This window comes from Calliphora vicina, chromosome 5 (genome assembly GCF_958450345.1).
Source record: "Calliphora vicina chromosome 5, idCalVici1.1, whole genome shotgun sequence".
Lineage (NCBI taxonomy): Eukaryota > Metazoa > Arthropoda > Insecta > Diptera > Calliphoridae > Calliphora > Calliphora vicina.
Window position 1 is genome coordinate 69,788,415 of NC_088784.1, and position 21,998 is coordinate 69,810,412.

Sequence of the window (21,998 nt, forward strand, 5' to 3'; positions counted from 1 at the left end):
GGTAAATAGGAGTTACGTCACTTTTATTTATATGGTATTTCATTAATCGCTTCCTATCATGATGATCTGGCCTAAGCAACCAGTGAAATGCGCATATCCTAGCTTATCCCCCAACAATAAATTTCAGTGAATTTATCAATAAAAATTGAGAATTAAGCATAAAACAATTTTTACCAAAATATTAAATAAAACAAATTATTTAAAACTCCTACGCTGTTACGCTGGGTGGCGAGCATCCAATTTTCTATTTCTATGGCGCATAAATCAGGATGAATATAATAGCTTTGAGATCCGCTGTATGATGTCAGGTCAAATAGCAGGATCGGACGTCCAATCTCAAAATCAAATCTCTCAGCAGAATGTTGAATGTGGTATGAACTGTGTAGCACGTAACACCGTCCTGTTGAAACCCCATGTCATTTGTGAGCATATCACCCAATTCAGGCCAAGAGAAATTGGTAATTATCTATAGTGCTCGCCATTGACGGTGATGACATGGTCAAAGTTCTCAAAGAAATATGGACCGATTACGCCGGCAGTCCAAAATCCTCACCAAACACTGACTTTTCGGGATACATTGGACGCTCTTGGATCTAATTTAGACTATCACATGTTCGATAACTTTGTATTCATCCAGAGATGGCCCTCATCACTGAAGATCCATTTTAATAAAACAATTATATCATTTGCACGTGTTGTTGGACGCTATTTCCGTACATGGTCATTTGGCAAAACAAACTGAATAAATGACAGCCAACTCGACATGTGTAGTTCAACAATATTGCCGCTATTAACTGCAAAAGTTCGGAAGCCCCTACATAAGTTTGTTATTTTGATTGTAATTTCTAAATTTTTCATTTGCGACCCCGTAAAGTATCTATTCTGGATCGTTATAAATAGCGGGCTTTCAAAAGCCCCCAAATAACTTAAAAACATAATTAATACGTCAATATATCCGCTACAGTCCTAGTTCGGGCACATCGGCCCACAAAGGGGAGGCAAGTACGACTACCTCAATTTTTGATCAATATCTGGATTACGTATATAACGAAGGACAAAAACGGGAATAATATTACACTATACAACACCAACAAAAATTACGAGGTCCGACCAATAAATTTTGATAGAGGAGACAAAAAAAAAGACACGTGTATCGGTGTTTTGAAAGTTTACATCTGAATTTCATTTGAGGTGGGGTTAAAGTTTCCCACACAGAGAAAACAGATTTGTGTTCACAACCGAATTTGTCCCCAATCGAATTTTGTCGGTTGCATGTACTATCTCATAATTCGATTCCTACTACTGTAAATATGGTATACGCAACTGTTAGAAAAAAAATAATTCGGTTGATATAATCGGCAAAATTATACATATTTACATTAGACATGCCCAATGAAAAAAAATATTTTTTTTTTATTTTAGGATATACATATATGTATGCTTTATTATAATACATTGCAATTATAAATATATGCACATATACAGATAAATATAAACAATATCATACAAACGACTCGAAAACACGTTCCAATTATTGATGACTTGGAAAAACCGTGGTATACTGCAATTTAAATATCCACATAGTAATACACTTGATGTTTCAGAAAGCAGCTTCTTGGGTACTGTTCATTAATTAAAAACATTGATATAACATATTGACCGTGTTGATAATAATCTTAAAAGAATTTGCAAAATAATGAAACTTTTAAATAAGTGGATGATAGCGAATAAATATTTGACAAATACATATCTTACCGTTATTGCGACCTTTTGCCACCTTGGAATAAATCAAACCTCCATAAATCAGTTATTTAAACATTTAGAAGCACTTGGAATTTGAATATTGACTATCACATCAAAAATAAAAGTGAGAGTTTGTTGAATCAACTCAATTTTTGGTATTATTTACAAGAATCTATACGGTTTAACCTTTCCTAGGCCATGTCTGCTGATTAACCAGGAAAATTTGGTAAATTTTGTTTTGTTGTTAGAAACTCTTCTGTTAAAAGATACAATGAAACCATAGCCATTTATATTTCCATATACATAAAATCTTATGAATAGTTTACTTACCCTTCTGTAGTACAGAAGATCAAACTTGGCCATCGTTTAGTTTATTAATTAATTATTTCCAATGTGTGTAAAATATATTTGTTTAACTTCTTGTTATTTTATTATTTTTTATAAAAAATGTCAAACTAATTTAAATTTGTATGATCAATATAATCATTAGTAGGTTGGTATCACCGAATTTGATTCGTTTCGGCTTCTATGACTGAATTATTGGTTACCATAGCTGAAAACAAAGTTAATTTGTAAATTGTAGACATATTTGATTGCAACTACTAATATTTTGTCATGAAATGTGAATACAATTCGGTTGCAACTTCCGAATTTATTTATTTGATTTTAACCACACACAAATTGATTATGTTAACTAATTTTACGATTGTAGAAACCTCAATTTGATTACAATAATGATTTTACACTTGTGAATAAAGAAAATCTATTAAATTTATAGATTTTCGATCACTACAATACAAATTTAATTGAGTTAATTAAATTTTCATTATTACAACCGTTTTCCAACCGATCTGTTTTCTGTGTGCAACTCTGGCACATTCTTATTGTTAATTGTCATTAGAAACCATGTGATCCTTACATTTTAAGTATAAAATGTGTTCAGCAAATTTATGTAAAATGTTACGAAGAACATATTTATAGAATTTGTTAACCCTCTAACATCTCAAGGCATGGGTCTTTTTTGTCCTTCTTTAAAAAAGAGCAACAAACTCCATTAAAACAGTGATTTAAGTGGTTAAAATGGTCCGCAAAAATATTGTCCGTGAAATTTTACTATAAGTCCCTGAATACACCAAAACGGAAAATTCAACCAGAAAGTCAGAAATAAGACACAACAAAAGAGAGCTTAGGGTTAATTTCGCATTTATTAAGAATTTTATTTTAAAGTACCCCAAAAATTTAACATGCGCACCCATTGAAGAACGCTTATATCTGAAATATGCTGGACATCGTATGGTAATGAAGTGGAATTGCCTAGAGCTAAAAAAAATTTAATTAACGAAGACTTCCTATCCAAATTCTTATCTATTATGAGCTGCTGAACTTGGAACTTGTACCGAACGCAACTGATATGTTTGAAGCGTGCATTGGCCGAAAAACGCACAGAATATACGGCAAGACATGAAACTGTAATATTTCATTATGACAACACTCCGCCACAGGTTGTTAAAAACTATTTAGAATGAAGTGGTTGGGAAATTTTGCCTGATGCGCTTTATAGTCCAGACCGTATCCCGTCCGACTACTATTTGTTTCGATCGAAACAGATCGCTCTCTCTCTAGGATACACTTCAGTATGGAACAGAGTATCCGATATTGGCTTGATTCGTTGTTGGTCTCAAAAGATGAGCAGTTCTTTTGGCTCGGAATCCATATATTGCCAGAATGGTGGGAAAAGGACATATGTAGCTAACAATGGACAATACTTTGAATAAATTTATTTTGTACAAATGTATTCAGGCATTTTTAATTCATGATGAATTCATTCAAATTTCAATTCATTTTTTGGGTAAAATTAATGCATTAGAATTTATTTTTTCATGGAACTTTTAAATTGCATGTATTTTAAATGACAGATTTATTTCCAAAACAAGTAAGAAAGTGTGGTCGGTCAAGGTCAAACACAACAAAAATATTTTTCTTTCAATAATTTATATTCGTGAGTGATTTCCTTATATGGTAGCTTTGACAAATTATGTACCGATCACCATGAAATTAGGTCGTGTGATTTATGTCTATATGAAAGTTATTTATGTTGAATTTTATGTATATATCAAAAATGTTTAAGAGATTTATGGACATTAAACTGATTTTCGGAAGCGGGTCTTGTATGGGAGCTATGACTAATTATGGACAGAGCGTAACAAAATTTGGTGACATGAATTTCGTATTAATAAAACCTATTTCGAGCGAAATTTGTGGAGATACATATATAAATTAAATATTTATGACCGATAAAGTCCATTTTCGAGAGGACATTTGTATGGGGGCTAGGTAAAATAATGAAACGATTTCAGCCAGTTTCAATAGGCTCCGTCCTTGGGCCGAAAAAATTATATGTCCAAATTTTATCGAATTATCTTCAAAATTGCCACCTGTACTTTGCGCACAAGGTTTACGTGGACAGCCAGCCCAACGGACGGACATCGTTTAATCGATTCAGAAAGTGAGTCACTCAGTATACTTTAAGGTGGGTGCTGGACTAATATTTTTGAGCGTTACAAACATCTGCACAAACGCATAATACCCTCCCCACTATGGTGGTGAATTTTTCTTAATTTTTTCAATTTGCTCATGCACTGTGTCAAATTCAAGATGCGTCAAAATTTTTGTCAATCAAAGTATTTCCATCACTTGAACCATATATAAGGCAGTTACTAGTTTTTTTTTTAAATGTTTTGAATTCTATGAGAGAAGTTGTTTTGTCAAATTGAAATTGGCGAAAAACCTGAAAGAGGTCGATTTTTTCGATTGCGTATCTTATGTTCTAAAATTCATAGAAATACGGCGATAAGACCAAAAGAAGCGCATTCTAATTTTATATTTACTGCAAAAATCCTGTAAAATTGTCTTATCTCAAGAGAAGTCGTTTTGTCAAATGTCCACAGATATATTAAATACAAACATTTAGAAAATTCATGATGAGTTCATTCAAATTTCAATTCAATTCATTGTTTTGGTCAAATGAATGCATATAATTTTTTTTCAATTCAAGATGATTTAAAGATCAAATAGGAATCATTCATTTACATCGCCTTAAAATCGGTGGATACACAGAAAAAACTATTTCTTAAACCGTTTCAATTCAAATATTTGCCACATATTGAACTGGTTTCAATTATTTCATAATTAAATCAAGTTATTCATTTGCTCAAAAATAAAATTTCTTGATATTTTCTATTGAATTTTAAGTTTTGAATTTGATTATTTTGACAATTGAATATACAATTTTCGTTATTGGTTGAATTTCAAATACAAAAATTATTGAACAGTTAATTTTCGTAATTGAAAACACATTTTTGTTATTTTTTGTGTTTCAATTACGAAAATTATCTATTCAATAATTTTTGTATTTGATATTCAACCAATAACGAAAATCAAAACTCAATAAAAAATATCAAGAAATTTTGTTTTTGAGCAAATGAATACTTGATTTAATTATGAAATAATTGAAACCAGTTCAATATGGGATAAATGTTTGAATTGAAATATAATTTTTTCTGTGTATTAGTGTTTCTTCTCCATGATCTTGTATCACATAACATCTAATGAGTCAGCTACTCGCCTCCTGTTTTTGTTAGCGAACTTGTTTAGTCCACATAATCCAACCTTGGACATAAATGATAAAAAAAATTAATAAATGAAAAAAAAAAAAAACTCAAATATGTCTCTGCTACGCCTATGTTAATTGAATCAACCAATTGGAAATGAAAGATTTTTTTCCAAAATATTTTGTTTCTGCCCAAAACCTACATTTTTTCAAACGAAAAATATATTTTATCTTTGGTTAAATTTTGGTAAGTAAACATATCTTAGGCGTTTTTTAAGCCCAATAATCTAAAGATATTACTTTTTCTACCAACCAATATTTCATTAATGCTAAACAAATATTTCAGTATTTCTACTTTGGATGTTGCATTATTCTTTCCGCCAACTTATTTGTTTTGAAAATCTTGCAATGTTTATTACAGGTAGTAAATCGTCGAAAGCTTCTTTACTGCTTTTTCTCCTAAAAACATTTTTTGTTTTTATAGCTATTTAATTTCTTGTTTTAATTTTTTCTACGTATCTAAATATCTGTATTTATGGATTCCGCATAAATGTTGCCTTGTTGCCATCCATACAGCCACAATTTCACTTTTAACATTTACATCACATGTGTTTTTGCTGTTCTTCTTGTAATAGTTTTGCAGTTTTGCGACACTCGTTGTAGCTGGAGAACTTGCTGCTGAAGACACAAAAAGAAGAAAAAACGATCAAGATTTTTTTCCACTGATAATATGTATCTAATTAGATTTTATAAATACTAAAGCGTATAGCAACTGTTTGTTTGTTTAATGAATTCAAATTGCTTAATTTGCCTAATTTTTTATTATGGTACTTTATTTAAAATATTGTAAATAGTTGCAGGCGTATTTAAAATACATACATATGTACAACCCAGCAAAACATTATGTACTTCTAAGCGATACATAAGTTGGTGTCATATATTAAATTTTTACTATTTCAATTTATTTAACAGTTTGTGATCATTAATAAACTCCTGAGCTAACACTTTTACACCTGGCATATTATTTATGTGGGAGTAAGAGAATGAGTAAGTGTTAGACTTTGCTCTTGTGTCTTATGTCTTTTGTTTTTTAATTGTTAATTTCTATTTGAAAGGGCAATTCACAGCTGGATGAGATAAATTGTTTTATTTGCTAATAAAATTGCTTAAGTTTAATTTATTATTGCTCGTTATTGGAAAGGTTAAAAATATAACAATTGAAAATGTGAACAACAAGATTTACACTTATTTGGAAAACATACATATGTAATGATTGTTTGTTTGTCCAATAACATTTTAATAAAAAACGAATATAGTGTAGTGGACTAAATGTCTCCACTCCTACAATTGTTTAAGTTTTAGTTTTAAAGTTAAAAGCATAAGTGTTAAAAATATTACACATGTTTTTATTGCACTAGCCTTTAATTAAAAATTTGTTTTAAATTTGACAAAGACAAATTTTGTAAAACAAATTTCAAATAGGTTCTACTTATATATATAAAAGACTAACGTTACTACTGAGTGACTGACTGATTCAGCATCGCTCAGCCCAAACTTCAAAATATAGAGACATGAAATTTGAACTAGAGGTTTGGAAATTCCAAGGTTTAGAGGATAATACGGGTAAATTCATTAACCATGTATATTCTAAACTAATACAGTTATAAACAAAATTGAAATTGTATCTTTATCTATTTAAAAAATAAACAGGTAGGCATTTGGTACCTTTTTAATTTCGTTCCTTTTTGGGGGAGAAAACGGTTAAAACTATGATTTGGTAGTTTTTTGTCCTCTTTTAAACCCCTCAACATATAAATATATTAAAATTAATTTTATAAAAATGATTATGCCAATTTTGATCAATATGCTTCTGATATGCTTCTGAGTAAAGAAAGAATCTATGATAGGGGGATAATGGTATTTAGGTATCAAATAGGATACCTTAATACCATTATCTTCATATTGTACTTTTTGAAGTTTCTATAATAATGAATATAGAATCAGGAAATTAAACACACATGATCCTGACAGAGATAGAACATTTTGAATATTTTATAATACTGGACCTAGAAACATGAAATTAATAACACTGTGCTAGTTGAAAAAACTGTCAAGCGGCACACCCGGTGGGTTAAACTAATTCGGGTACGCTGAATTCAGTGGTGGTAACCGTTTTTTTAGGTTAGCTCGTATTTTCGAGATATACCGTTATTTCGAACATGGAGGAGGTTGCACAACTTATATTCGCGTAACTCAAAAACGGTTTAGTTTATTGAACAAACTGAAAAAACCAAAATTCCGCAACAAAATTACCTTTAAGTATGGCTTGACATGTTTTAATCTTCGCAGTCATTTTAGAAATATAATTTTTTTTTTTAGAAAAATTTCGAAATTATTTGTTTTAAAACGGCATTAAAAATTGGAAAATGCATATACGTTCTTAATTTTTAAATTCAAATGCAAATAACTTTTTAGTTAGTCACGATTTGTAAGCAATTCTTTTTTTGTTTGACATATACATTTGTAATTAGTCCAATAAAAGAAAAAATGAGCAATCGGAAATCGGAAAATATTTGGACCCGGTGTTATAAAAAAACTTGATAATTTAATTTTCAAATGCGAATATTTCCTAAGCTATAAGAGACAGTTGATAGCCACGACAAGGTTTTTTGTAGTGCTCGATGAGGAGATTCTATGTGTCTAAGCTTTTTGAAATCCGAAGACAAACGAAGAAATAGGATCGTTTTAAAAATTGATCATACCCGAGTCCTACTTTGGGGACCCCTGGCCGCACCTCTGGTGGACTCATGCGATCAAAATTCAATGTTACACTCGACAACACTTCTTCTTTGCACATGTCAAATTTCATTCAAATCGGAGTAAGGGTTTATTTTGATAATATATTAGGGGATATTTGTATTAATTTTTGTGAATAGAATGAAAAGTTGTGGCCAGATTTTAATTATTTAGAGCTTGGAACTTCGTTTTCTACATGTGTGAAAAAAACTAAGAGCGTATATGCATTTTGCAATTTTTAATGCCGTTTTAAAAACCAAAAATTTCGAAATTTTTCTAAAAAATTATTTTTTTTGTCAAAAAAAATGTATATTTCTAAAACGACTGCGAAGATTGCAATCATGTTAAGCTTTACTTGAAGGTAATTTCATTGCATAATTTCGTTTTTTTCAGTTTATTCAATAAACCTCCTCCATTTTCGAAATAACGGTATATCTAGAAAATACGAGCTAACCTAAGAAAACGGTTAGCACCACTGAATTCAGCGTACCCGAATTAGTTTAAGCCGCTGGGTGCCCCTCTTGACAGAAAAAAAGTGTCAATTTCGTGCATAGTGTAATTTATTTGAATGAATCAGAATTCAAATGGGATTATTAATGGTAATAATTCTTGTAATGGTACTATTTAAATATTTTATAATAATGAACCTAAAATCATGAAATTATATATATGAATGGTATAGAATATGGGATATATTGGAATAGCATATACTGTTATATTCCTGAAAACATAAAATTTCCGTTATTATACAATATATAATTACGATTTCGTTGGCGAAGCGAACCGGGTCAGCTACTCATACATATAAGTATTTAATGCCTTATTTATAATCAGTTTATAATACGAATTTTGTATGGAAATTTTGTTTTAAGTATAAATCTTTTATAAATTTTAAAATTGATTATGAATATGCAGTTTAGTCTTTAATAAACAAATTTTAATTTGTATTAAATATCAAAAAAGCTGTTGCATTTCTAATCCAGTTAATTTGACCAACAAGCATGAACAAAAATATCAAATACTATTTTAAATCTATGTGTATATTAGGGTGGCGCTTAGTTTGGACTTTGAGATTTTCGTCGTTTGCACATTTCATTTGTTTCCAGTTTTAAAAATTAAATGTATGTAGATAAAATTTCCAACTAAAAAATATTTTTTGTACTTTATTTAACCAGATATGTATGTTTAATAATAAAATATAAAAATTGTTTGACATTGATAACCCAATATAATTTAATAATAAACAAATCATAAAATTTCATACACATCTCTAATACCAAATCATGGCAGAACAAGCAAGGTACTATTATTGGAAAGTATGTTCTCAATTATATATTCCATATAACGTCAAAGAAAAGAAAATTATAAAAAAACAAAACGAAATGTCTAAAACAAAAATATGTATGTAAATTAATTTGTGGTTTTATTAAACAAATTATTATGTATTTATATTTTTTCGTGAAATATTTAATTCAAATTAAAATTTTTCCAAATAAATATTGTTGGTTTTATTAAATGGTTTATTTGACATTGTAGGGGTAAATATTGAGAACTCTCCCTAATAATTGTACCTGGTTGCATAGAATAAACACATAGAACGGAAGGAGAGAGTAATATATGTATATTGAAAAATTACTCTCTTTTCACACATACGGGTGATACAATAACAAAATACATGCAAAACATTCTCATGAATTAGGTTTTAGACAACAGACTTAGGTTTTTGGCTCTCAGTTACCTATCAAGTTATTGTCTATGCCTGGTTGGTTCTGAAATGATCCCAAATATTATTTTATTAAGGAAATTTTCGAAAAATTTAACAAATAGTTTTTTTATTCTAATAAATGCTAAATGAGGATTAAAATTGCGAATTTTAATGATTTACATAGGATGGGTGGGTCACCTTCTTTTGTGGATACATATAATATCTACACAGATGGCTCAAAGTCTATTATTAGTTGAGAATATATGAATTTGTACCGACAGTAAACCTGCAAATAAATCGTTTTTACACGACATCCTGATTGGTACACGAATGCCGGGTGTCTCTTAACAAGATGACGAAGCATTATAAACTTTAGCGTAATGAATATTCGGCTTTGGTGTCGATTCGGCTGGTTGGCCAGTCTTCACATACAATCTCTTACGCTTCAGCTGAATTTTTCCATTTTTCATCATTTTGGACATGCAAAAGCGTCTGTCAAGGGCTCTCGGCTTCAATTCGTATGGTACCCAATTCCCGTGCTTTTGGATGAATCCTGCTGCTCCCAAACGCTTTGAAATTGTTGATTGAGTAGCTTCCAATGATTTTGCAAGATCTTGTTGAGTTTTACAACAATTTTCATGAAGTAAAGCCTCCAAATCTTGGTCTACAAACTTTTTTGGGTGGGCTGGGCGATCTTTATCTTCCTTGTCTAAATCAGTAGTTCTGAACCACAGAAAGCATCTCTCGCAAGTTGAAACCGAAAGCTTTGGTTAGCAATCGGTATGCTTCAGCTGCGCTTGAAGCAAAAAAAACTTTGTTGTTTACACTATAATGTCCAATAACTAAGTGAGAATAAATGACAGATATGTATTCTTCAAAATGTTTAATATGAAGGTGGCAACAAAATCACTTTTTTGATCTCCATACGAAGTGAGTACTATGGGTAAATTAAATACGAAAACGTTTGAACATAAAAGTTTTTAGAAAATTCAAAAACTAGAAATTTAAAAAAAGGATGCAACTTATAAACGTTTTCCAATTTAGCTCAAATTTTCAGCATATGGTTTTTAGATAGTGGAGAACAATTATATTTTAACCTCAAAATAATGGCCACCCTAATGTATATATTTAACTATTCTTATCTTAAAACTTAAAGTGTCATTACTTTTGTTAATATAAAACCACAATTAAAACTCAAAATATCCAGCTACATATGATGAGGCTGCTAGAATGTCATTCAAATTTTGTCTACTCAAATATTTTCTGTCTGCATGTAACGACACCTACAAATATGTAAATTTAGAATCTGATATAAATACGCAAAAAACCTTGACTTCAAAAATCTACCACCACCTAAATATTATACTTTTTTTCAATTAAAACAATAAAGAACAAAATATAAAAAAAAATAAAGAATTAAATAAAATAAAATAGTTTTGTTGTCGTAATGAACTTAATCTCTTAGATTTAAGTAATTACAAATTGTTCACGCTATTGAAAGAGTAGAAGAATTGGTGTTTGTACGTGTGTGTAGAGATACTGCTGCAGATGTTGCAAATATTTCCATGCAACAGCTTCAACTCTTTTATATTTTATTCGTTTCTATCATAAATACTCAATCGTACAAACTAATGATGATTACGTTGATTACTGTTTGGCTCACTAACTAATGACTGATTATTTGTAATGATATCATTTGAGCTTTAATTTTTTTTGTTTAATATGTATTAATATAACCTTGATTAATTATTTAAAATCAAAATTATTTAGACGTACTAATTGAAATTGAAAAAGAATTACTATATAAATGTAAGTACATGATAAAATGTAAACGTGTAGAGTTTAACCCATTGATTAAAGTCAGTTTAATTCGAATTTGAAACTGTGAATTTTTTGAATTCGAAGAAATTTATGCTCTATAAATGATTCTACTTATTATCTTTAAAATTGCGATCTGTTGTTTAATTGCAAGGACAGATGTAGGAAAATTTTTTGAATCGATTCGTATACTTTCGGGATAATTCAAAAATTTGATTCCTTTAGGAAAATCTAATCAAATTTAATATAAAGTAATACTTTTACATTAATATTCACATTTCAAGGGTTATCATTTTGTTATAGTACCATTAATTAAATAAAAAAAAATATTAATCAAATTTGCAGAAGAATTATATACATGCGACTGCAATTATATGCTCCATAAAATATTATTTATGTTCTAGTTGAAATGTTAATCTTGTAAAATGCGATTAACCACGAAATTCGAAAGAAACATCGAAACATGTTACGGATGCAATTTAAGATGCAGACACAAGGTCAATGTTTATGGTTTGTTGGCAGCAAAAAAATAAAATCTCTCAAATAAAAACAAAAAACAAATAAACAGTTTAAAAAAAAACTCATAAATAATAATAAGTTATTGCTTATCAGTGTTGCCAATTTAGCCCTTTTTGGGCTATTATGACAAACATTAACTAAAGATGTTGAACCAGTAAACAATTTAAACACATACAAATTGTTGGACCTTCCATACATTAAAAAAATGCCATAACTAATATAGAGAAAATGGACGTTATTTGAATAAAAATTGTTAATAAATATGTTAATATTTTACGCGAGGGTCCGGGCGTTTATAAAATCATATATAGGGTTAAAGAGACTACTTTTAACTTTATCTGGGCAATGTATTGACGTAAATATGTATAGTACTTTAACAAATATTTTATAACACATGCCATGTAGACGTAGACGTTTTCAAAGACTACAATCTAACCAATTTAGAAAGAAAAATTCAGTTCATTATCGATAATAATTTAGCTATGATCATTTTTATCTGATCAAATATAGAAAATTAACTTTTTTCTAAATTTAAATTAAATATTTATGTTTACATATTTTGGCTACCTTAGTTTTGATATCGACATATGATATAAGTGTGGCCCCATATTACGCTATTTTAAAGTAAAGGATCAACATACAGAAATAAATATTCTTATTTTCTTGCATTTGTGTTATATTCATACATTTTTGTTTGTCTATTTCTTATGACGATTAACAATAAGAATGTGCCAGAGTTGGGAAACTTAACCCACCCACCTCAAATTAAATTCAGATGTAAACTTTCAAAACGCCGATACACGTGTCTTTTTTTATTGTCTCCTCTATCAAAATTTATTGGTCGGACCTTGTAATTTTGGAAAAAAATTGATTTTAATCAATTCTAATTTCATAAAAAGTTTATTAAACAAAATTGCAATACAAAACTTGTTTTATAAACCTGTAATCATAGCTGTAAATTGTGAATATTTTTATTCAAAATATTTCCAAAAACTTAATTATTTTTGAATTTTAGTTATATTTGAACAAATAAATTTATATTGAAATCATTCTATATTATTAAAAATAGAATACTAATTAATATATATGTATCTATTTAGAATATAAAGCAATAAATATTATTTGATTTAAATAGAATACGATATTAAATATATTATACTGAAAAGTTTTGAATAAACATTCATAAAATTATACTAATATTATTTGTATTTTAGTAACAATAAGTTGTATTTTATTCAACATATAATGAATAGATTTTAAAATATTTTAATCAATATGAAAACATGTAATTATTTTCAAATTATATTTTTATAGTAAATATTAAGGGTACTCATTTAAACGCTTCCCAGTATGCAACATTTCGAGTCAGTTCTTTTTATTGAACTTATTTCGAATTAAAATCGAAAATATGAATTTATTATGATGCTCTATCCAATCTACATTTTTTAGAATACCGTATTTTAATATTTTATAGAAATGGCGAAAAATGTTTTTTTTAATGTCAAATTTTATTTTTGCACAAATTGACAAATTCATATACATACATATTATTCTTTTGTCAATTTGTGAGAAAATAAAATTTTATTTTTCGTATCCTATCAATAACATATTCATACAAATATAGTTTAACACGAAAAATGGATCAAAGATGTCTTAAAAGAAAAGCGCAGCCAATTGTTGATGTTGTTTTTGACAATTCGAATCTCATAATCAGCAAACATCAGAAATATGTGCAGAGTTTATTGCATTTGAAAATGAAAACACATCTAACGCAACATTATTGGATAATAATAAAGGTACTGAATGTGCATTATTTCAAGAAGAAATTACTCGATGGTATAAAGTATACGAAATTGATCATATATTTAATCGAAATCGAATCAATTTAGAACATTTTTAATACCGAAAAAGGTATAGTATATCGATAAAAATTAGAATCAGAATAATAAATAATTTTCGACTCTTTATCGCTCTGCACTCTACTTAGGAAAACACGCACATTCTCGACATTATATCGAAGTCGATATCGATAAAATTTTACGAAAAAATGATTCATTTTCGACATAACTTCGAATCATTTTGCATACTGGGTTATGTTTGCCATTTGTTCAATTGTGCAAATTTGCGCGACGTGTTTCATGAACCCACCTTATCGATGTTGTGCAAGTTTATACATTAAATTTCTCTCTATTTGATATAAATGCCAAATAAAAATAAATTCAACAAAAGCCTTAACAAATTTTTCAAATTGTATAAATTTTAATTTTAAAAATGTTGAATGAAAGTTAAATCTTTGGAACAAACGGTGATACACAGAGTTTGCAAGATTTTGTTTATATTCTAGCTGTTGGTTAATGTTTTCATACACAATGCCATTTAATACAATCATTCTGTTCCAAAGTTACACAATTTTCACATGCACAACATTTTTATATTTTATTTGATTTTTATTTCTTATTAATAAAAGTAAACAAAAGCAGCTGATTCATCAAATGCACAATAAATTCAAGTTTGCGAGTCTAAATTGTCGCGCAAACTTATCGGGGTTGTGCAAACGAATTTCCATACATTTTTTGACAGTTCATTTGCGAGAGTGTAAAAATGCACAGATTGCACAGTTTGCGAGGCATTTAAGCGTTTACATGAGGACCCTTATTAATTTAGTTTATTCCACTAGTTATGAATAAAATAGAAATAGAAATTTTCTTTGAATAATTTTATTTGTGAAAATAAAGTCAAATATTTTAACAACAAATTTTTGAACAGTTTTATAAAAAAAATTTTTGTGTGTGAAAATGAGCTCGGACGATGAAGATGTTTCATCCGTTGATTATGAAAAAGATCCTTCGTTTTCTATGAAAAAACAAAAACAATGCTCAAAAATAATTCAACGATAAATAGCCCTAGGAGGAATGCCATGTCAGACGATCATTTTGAACAACTGGTTAGTTTAAAATCAGTTTTCAAAAATAATTCATGAATTTTGTTCTTCACAATTTAAATTAATAATAAACCTCCAATTGAAACCATAAATCTGTGTTCATATTCTAGTGATAATCAATGATTAAGTAGTAGTTTTTAAAAATAGAATATTATAATTAGGGTCTGAAAAAAATGTGTAATTCGTTTTGAAAATAACTTTTTCAACTCACAATGCAATCAGAAGACATTTTACATCAGTATTATTGTGAAATAAAAATATTCTTTAATATTTATTAGAATTATTTCTATTCAGTAATTTTTGGAAAAATAAATTTATTTATTTCAAATTTGTGAGAAATAAAAATATTTCTAAAGTTTTATTAGAATTATTTCTATTCAACCATTTTTTGTTTGAATAATTTTAGTTTTTTGTGTTTTGTTTGAATAAATATTCCAAAGAAATTAGTTGATTTTTTTGTATCTAAATGAAATAAATTTAAATTTTATTCAACTTTGTTTTATTTGAATATATAAAATTTTACTATTTTCTAAAAAAATATCAATATAATTTAATTAAACTAATATAAAATGATTATATTTATAATTTATTTGGTTTTAAAAGATATAAATATGGATAAATTTAACTGTAAATATTATTAATAAATTAGACAAATACTTTATTTAACTAATAAATAATTTGGAAAATAAATATTTATAATTGGAAACAAAAACTAAAATAATATAAAAAATATTTATATTTTGTATTTTATTCACAAGTTACAGCTATGCTTGTAATACATTTAAAAATTGATTATGAATAAGTCCTTTATACTCTTTCTCTTCACTTATGTTGAATAAACAAAAATTTTGAGCCAATCCGATAATGTAAACTAATTATTAACTCTATTATTGGGTGTATGACTTAAAAATTCGAGATTTTTTCATCTTTTGAGGCTAAGAACGAATCGAGCCAATATCGGATACTCCTGTTCCAAAGTGATAGTCCTGTGGCCAAGGCGATATTTTGTACGGCATCACCACTTCTGAACCGCACAAACCAACAATCTATCGCACGTTGAAACCGATAGAACAGATTCACCATAAGCTTTGGTGAGCAGTTGGTTTTCTTCAGCTCCACTTTCTCAAATTAAAGAAAAGCTAAATTTCCCGCATATGATGATTCGTGGGTACAAAATTCGACTTTTTCGAAGCAAAAAAAACTTTGTTATTTACATTATAATGTTCAAGATTACATATATGTACGCTTCAAAATGACATATACGTTATTAAAAATAAAAATATACACCATCTATTGTAAATCTCGCATTTTTAAGACATACACGCAATAGATTGTTAAACAGCATACGTTATTCCTATTATAAAAGGACAAACTCTATTCAAATGGTAAGAATCATTAGTTATTTCAAATATAAATTGCTGAATTGATAACATTTTTATAAAAGTTCTTCTGCATAAACTAGTATTTCTAACAAGATATAAAATACTATAATATAAATTGAAAAACGCGTTGCCCTAATCCAGGCGCGGATCCTGGTCAACCATTTTGGGGGGGGGGGAAATTAAAATTTGTTCTACATTTTTTTTTTATTCCTTTTTTTATATGAAAACTTTTCGGTTTTTGGGGGGGGGGAATTTCCTATTTCACCCACTCTGGATGCGCGCCTGCCCTAATCCGAAGAGCTGCTAAACCCACTAACTAAAACTGAATGTAGTTTCTATAATTTTCATCATATTTAGGAACAAAAAATATTAAAAACTGTGTCAATTTTGAAAAAAAAGTCAACAAAGTTTCTAATTTTGCAAAAAAGTCAAATATTGTAAGTCTCAGCGACAAAAAAGCTGTTAAAGGAAAAAGCTAAGCTTTTTTCTGGGCAAAAAAATTTGGAAAAACAGTTTTAAATTTTGAAAAAAAAAACAAACGTCTTCAGTTACAAAACATTTATTTTGATAGATAACCAACTCATTGACAAAAAATCTGTTCAAGGAAAAGACCTTAGCTTTATTTTAAGAAATAAAAAAAGACCCATTTTAAAAAAAGTCAAAAAAGTTTTTGATTTTGGAAAAAAAATCAAAATTTTATTTTTTTAAATTTTTTTCGAAAAATCAAACAATCCAAACTATATGGGAGAAAGTTTTCTAAGCACAATAAGTAATAAGTTACATGGATGAGAAAAAAAACTGTTTGGCCAATATTTTGACCCCCTTTAACTCAGAGAGTTCTTAATCGATCTTGTTGAAAAATTGTTTCTGAATTACCGTCCAGTAAGACTATGTGCAAATTTCGCCTTGATCGGAAGACATCGATTTCAAAGCTTGGTTCACTAGACATGAAATTCCCCATATACTCGTATATGGTATATTTTAACTGTTCCACATAAGTCTTTTATCAGTCTCGGTTCAAATGGGCAAAAATCCTAAAATTAAAATTTTTGAGATTTTTTAATATTTGTTTGGGGGCATATGTGATTCGTTTCTAAACAAATGTTTAAATTTTTATCAATTTGCTATTTAAAATTACATAGTCTGCCTTCATAATAAAAGCAATAAAAATATTTTTCTTTTAATGCATATTAAAGAGAAACATATACAAGAATTAGAAATGTCAAAAATACTGGTAGCTATCTAAGTTGTTTTTCTGAAACTTTATTAACAGCTAATTTTTCATTCAATCATATTGTAAGCTGATTAAATCAAGCATCTTTGCAAAACTTTTCAGACCACCTGTAAATATTTACTTAATTCCATGCTATTTTTTATATGAAATTAAAAAGAGGCATGAAAAAAATTATTCATAACCATATGAATTAAATCATATGCTTAAATACAACATAAAAATATAATAAAAACAGTTGGTGCAGCTATTCGAAAAAATATTATCACACAAAATAAAATTTATAGCAAAATAAATTTTCCTTACAAAAAATATAACGTTATAACTATAATTTAAACAATAAGATGAAAACAACCATGAAAAATAATAAAACTAAACTATAGTAGTTTAAAAGCATATAATGATGGAAGTAAGGACGGACGTCAGATATTAAATTTCATATATGAAGTTTTTGTTTTCTTAAATACTAACTTCCTTAATAAACAAACAGACATCTTAACTAGTGGCAGTAAAAAAGTATTTAATTGAAAACAAGAAAAATAAAAATATTTTTTTGTAAATCGTTTGTAATGCTCTTAACTGTGACTTAGACGTACTTCAAGTCCACATTTATCATTCATTTATCCATTTAAATGCTGTTAATGCCTTGACCATGACAATTGCTTTAGTTTCAATTTGTGTTCATGTGGAAAATGCCATAGATTTATTTACTACTGACTGACTACAAGTAGTTGCACCGTCATAGATACTTCCAAACATACACACGTATTCATTTAAAACCATACATAACTTCACACAATCATTGGCATGAACATTTAGAATTTTATATTTTTAAGAAGCGAAAAACGTTGTAAAAAATTATAACATTTATTGAAATTACAAGACAACTTCAGCCACAATAAACTTGTTAATGAACAATTCTGTAATGGCCAATTTTAATGAATATTTGACTTAAGACCAGAAAAAAGAAAAAAACCAACAACAGAGAAACAAAGAAATAATTGAAAGAAACACAGAAACACATGCATGAAGCATGAGGTACGGCTAAGTATCTATGAGGCACGTACAACCAACTGACTGACTGACTGCATTTATTATGCATACATTTATGTCATTGATGTTGTTCATTGTTGTTGTGGTTGTTGGTTCTGGTCGTTACAACTTTGTGCCAAACTTGTGACATTTGAAAAAAAAAACCATCGAAGAAACCATCTCGTAAAACCAGTTTTAGATTAATTTATGCCCATCTTGACATTAGCCATCTTTGGGTAAAATGTTGGTCGATAAAAGCGACACTCGTGCTCGTGCTAGTGCTGATTTTTTACACATGTTCATTTATTTTATTAATTTTTTTATGCCCATCACTACACTCATGTTTCGGGTTATAGCGATTTCTTGATAAACTTTGATACAAATAGTAAAATATTTTAAATAATATAATTATCAGCAGGGAAATCGAAAATATCGCACTGGTTTCTCTAAAGAGATTCAATTCAAAATTTTTAAATTTTCGATTTCAAGTTCAAACAATAACATTTCTTATAGTATTGCTACGATATTCATCCGATTTTTTGTACTATTTTAAACAGCGCACAGTGGTATAAGAAAAACAAGTAAGAAAGTATGGTCGGTCAAGCCAATCAATACCCTATACTAAGTAAATGAGCAAAATCATTTTTTTTTTAAATTTCAATAGTTTATTCTCGTGAATAAATTTCGGAAGAGTGCTATGATGGGAGCTATGACTAATTATGGACCGATCGCCATGAAATTTGGTTGTGTTATTTATGTCTATATGAAAGTTATTTTTATGTACCTATATACCAACATTTTTAAGAGATTTATTCACGTTAAAGATATTTTCGGAAGTGGACCTTATATGGGGGCTATGAGCAATTATGGACCGATCACCATGAAATTAGGTCGCGTGATTCGCGTCTGTATTAAAGTTACGTTTGTTGAATTGTATGTGTATACCAACATTTTTAGGAGATTTATGCACGTTAAAGTGATTTTCGGAAGCGGGTCTTATATGGGATCTATGACTAATTATGGACCAATCATAATCAAATTTGGTAACATGAATTTCGTATATATAAAACTTATTTGGAGCAAAATTTGTGTAGATACCTATATAAATTAAACATTTATGACCGATCAAGTCCAATTTCGGGAGGACATTTGTATGGGGGCTACGTGAAATAATGGGCCGATTTCTGCCAGTTTCAATAGGATCCGCCCTTAAACCGAAAAAATTATATGTACCAAATTTTATCGAGATATCTTCAATATTGCGACATGTACTCTGCGCACAAGGTTTACGTGGACAGCCAGCCGACCAGCCAGACGGAAGGACGGACGGACGGACTTCGTTTAATCGACTCAGAAAGTGATTCTAAGTCGATCGGTACGGTGGGTGTTAGACTAATACGCATAATACCCTCCCCAATAAGGTGGTATAGCGTATAAAAATAGGGAAATAAATCTCTAGCTTCTAAACCCTTAGTCTGATTTGAATGAAATTTACATGCACACAGAAAATGTATTGTCGAGTTTAAGTTTTGAATTTTGACCGCATGGGCCCACCAAGGGTACGGCCAGGCTTCCCCAAAGTAGGACACCTCGGATATGTTCAATTTTTCAAATTATCATATTTCTTCGGCGGTGATCCGATTTTAAAACGATTACATAAATAGGGTCTTCTCGTTGAGCACTACAAAAAACCTATCAATTATCTCTTATAACTTAGGAGATATTCGCATTTGAAAATTAAATTTTCAACATTTTTACCCACCCTACTCCAGTTTTATGATAACAGCTAATGCTTTATGTACGGCCATATTGGACTTACAGAAAAAAACATACATTTTCATGATTCTGGTTTCCCTATTGATCAATTTGCGTTTATTGTAATACTTTTTGACATCGCACAGTGGTATGAGAATAAAAAAAGAGGGAAATAAATCTGTAACTTCTAAACCCTTACTCCGATTTGAATGAAATTTCACATGCGCAAAGAGGAAGTGTATTCGAGTTTAAGTTTTGAATTTGGACCTCATGAGCCCATCAGGAGTGGGACCAGGGGTCCCAAATATGACACCTCGGGTATGTTCAATTTTTAAAATGATCCTATTTCTTCGTCTGTTTAAAAAAATTACACATATAGAATCTCCTCGTCGAGCACTACATAAAACCGTAGATATCAATTATCTCTTATAGCTTAGGAGATATTCGCATTTGAAAATTTAATTTTCAACATATTTACCCACCCTACTCCAGTTTTTTGGTGACCGCGGTTCCAAATATTCCCCGATTTTATCCATTTTTTTATAGGATTAACAATAGATGCAAACAAAGATACCATTGAAGAACAGCAGAGGCCCATTTCAAGGACATATGTACAAATAGCCAAACGAAGGAAGAAAAGGCGTGGAACGGCATTAAGATTTAGATTGGTGGAATCCCAACTCGTTAATGGTAAGAGATAGGCATCCTGGCGGGAATTACGGAGTTTCCGTAGAGCAACAACGTGTGTAACGTGTATACCTCCATCGAAGGCCTAACCTCACGGTGGTCTTAACACTGGATAGAATCAGCCCCATTATTGGGTTTGAAACCACAGCCACAGCGTGCTCGCCTAAGTGACCTCACCAATGATCCACACAAGACAATGTCCTGGGGATCACTGTATTCTCGCTGTACTAGATAAAGACTCTAGTCAGCTGCGAATTAAACAAACATAAATTCATGAATAGGGCCGTGTACCTCGGAACACCGGTTTCGCTCCATAATTGCCTTTGAAGCATAACATCAAGTTGTGGAATTTCAGCAAGATGTACAACCATGTCCAATTGTTGTTGTTGCTGGGTTGACAGCCTTTGGCCGAAGATCTTCGGCTCATTCCAGTACGTAGAACCGGCTGTCATGGGAACACAATTTTTTCACTGCACGCAACCTACAGCTATCACCAACGAAGTCATCGGCAACATTCTTCACTACCTTGACGAATGAGGTAAAACTCATCTTAGGCATCATGGTCGAGGGCGTACAAATTCCGACAGTGAACCACCTGAAAATCTTGGGTGTCACTTTTGATAGCCTTTTTACCTCCTCAGCACACGCCACTGCAATCACGCATAAACTGCGAAATAGGAACGAGGTGCTGATGGCACTAGACGCTAGCACTTGGGGTATGGACAAAGAAACCTTACTAGCAACCTACAAGACGACTGGCCGGTCAGTGGTTAACTATG

At 29.8% G+C, this 21,998-nt stretch overlaps 1 protein-coding gene across 1 annotated transcript in view; it reads right to left on the minus strand.

Moving 5' to 3' along the window:
• Positions 1–21,671, minus strand: part of Cpr49Ad (Cuticular protein 49Ad) — a 30,500-nt gene extending 8,829 nt beyond the window's left edge. Inside the window, exon 1 of the mRNA XM_065512858.1 lies at positions 21,585–21,671. Within this exon, the coding sequence (XP_065368930.1) occupies positions 21,585–21,671 (87 nt within the window). The remainder of the gene's footprint in view (positions 1–21,584) is intronic.
• Between the last annotated feature and the right edge of the window lie 327 nt (positions 21,672–21,998).